Source organism: Mandrillus leucophaeus, unplaced genomic scaffold (assembly GCF_000951045.1).
Source record: "Mandrillus leucophaeus isolate KB7577 unplaced genomic scaffold, Mleu.le_1.0 Scaffold510, whole genome shotgun sequence".
Lineage (NCBI taxonomy): Eukaryota > Metazoa > Chordata > Mammalia > Primates > Cercopithecidae > Mandrillus > Mandrillus leucophaeus.
The window spans coordinates 200720-201672 of record NW_012105476.1 but is presented as its reverse complement, the minus strand read 5'-3'; the positions used below and the strand labels follow the sequence as shown (position 1 = coordinate 201672).

The following is a 953-nucleotide window of genomic DNA, read 5'->3' as shown; positions in this document are numbered from 1 at the left end:
ACACACTGTATGATTTCAATCCTTTGAAATTTGCTGAGACTTGTATAAGGTCCATGGTCTATTTCGATAAACATCCTATGTGCACATGGGAAGAGTAAGTAGGTTTTAGTGTTGTACATATGTGAATTAGGTCACGTTGGTTAATCCTATTGTTCAAACTGTGTGAGGTTGATTCAAGGATAAAGAAAGAAACCAGTGGGATACAATTCCGAAAGACACACACACACACACACACACACTCTCTTCAGTTATGCTGAGATGTTGGGGGCTCCTCCAATTCGGTGAAAAAAAAATTATGCTTTTCAATAAATGATGCCAGGTCAACTGGATATCCACACGGAAAAAAATGAGCTCTGGCCCCGTACCACACCATTCACAATAATTAATATGTAATCAATCATAGATCTAAATATGAGCCCTAAAACAAGCTTCTAAAACACAGGAGGATATCCTAATAAAAAGTTACTAACTATAAAGAAAATATTGATAAATTGGACATCACTAAGAGTAACTCCTGTTCATCCAAAGCAAAAGTGAACCACAAAATAGAAGAAGGTATTTGCGATAACGTCAATCAACGGGCATCCAAGAATCCGTCTACAATACAAAGGGCACGCGTCGGACCAAGAACTCGTATCCAGACTATGGGAAGAACCTCTACGAACGAAGTAGACAGACAACCCGATTTTCAAACGGACCCGGGCGAACACCCAGGCGGCTGGGGCTGGTTCTAGGCCCCCATTGCTCCGCCCTGCAGGGGCCGCTCCGGCCTGGTCGCCTTCTCCGGGCGCATCCAGGGAACTCGCTCGGTCCTCCTTAAGCGGGAGGCGGTCGGAGAAGCTCGGGCCGCGTCTCCCCGACTCCGCCCCCGGGGGTTGCCTTTCCCTTAGAAGGCCAAGCCCTAAGCCCAGCCTCTCGCCGGCTGGGAGTCGCGCGGTGCCCCCCTCGCTGCC

The 953-nt window shown here is 47.8% G+C and overlaps 1 protein-coding gene across 1 annotated transcript in view; it reads left to right on the top strand.

The window, feature by feature from the left end:
* Positions 1-953, top strand: part of BOK (BCL2-related ovarian killer) — a 19377-nt gene that overhangs the window by 6943 nt on the left and 11481 nt on the right. The window contains exon 2 of the mRNA XM_011996399.1: positions 758-830. Within this exon, the coding sequence (XP_011851789.1) occupies positions 758-830 (73 nt within the window). The remainder of the gene's footprint in view (positions 1-757; positions 831-953) is intronic.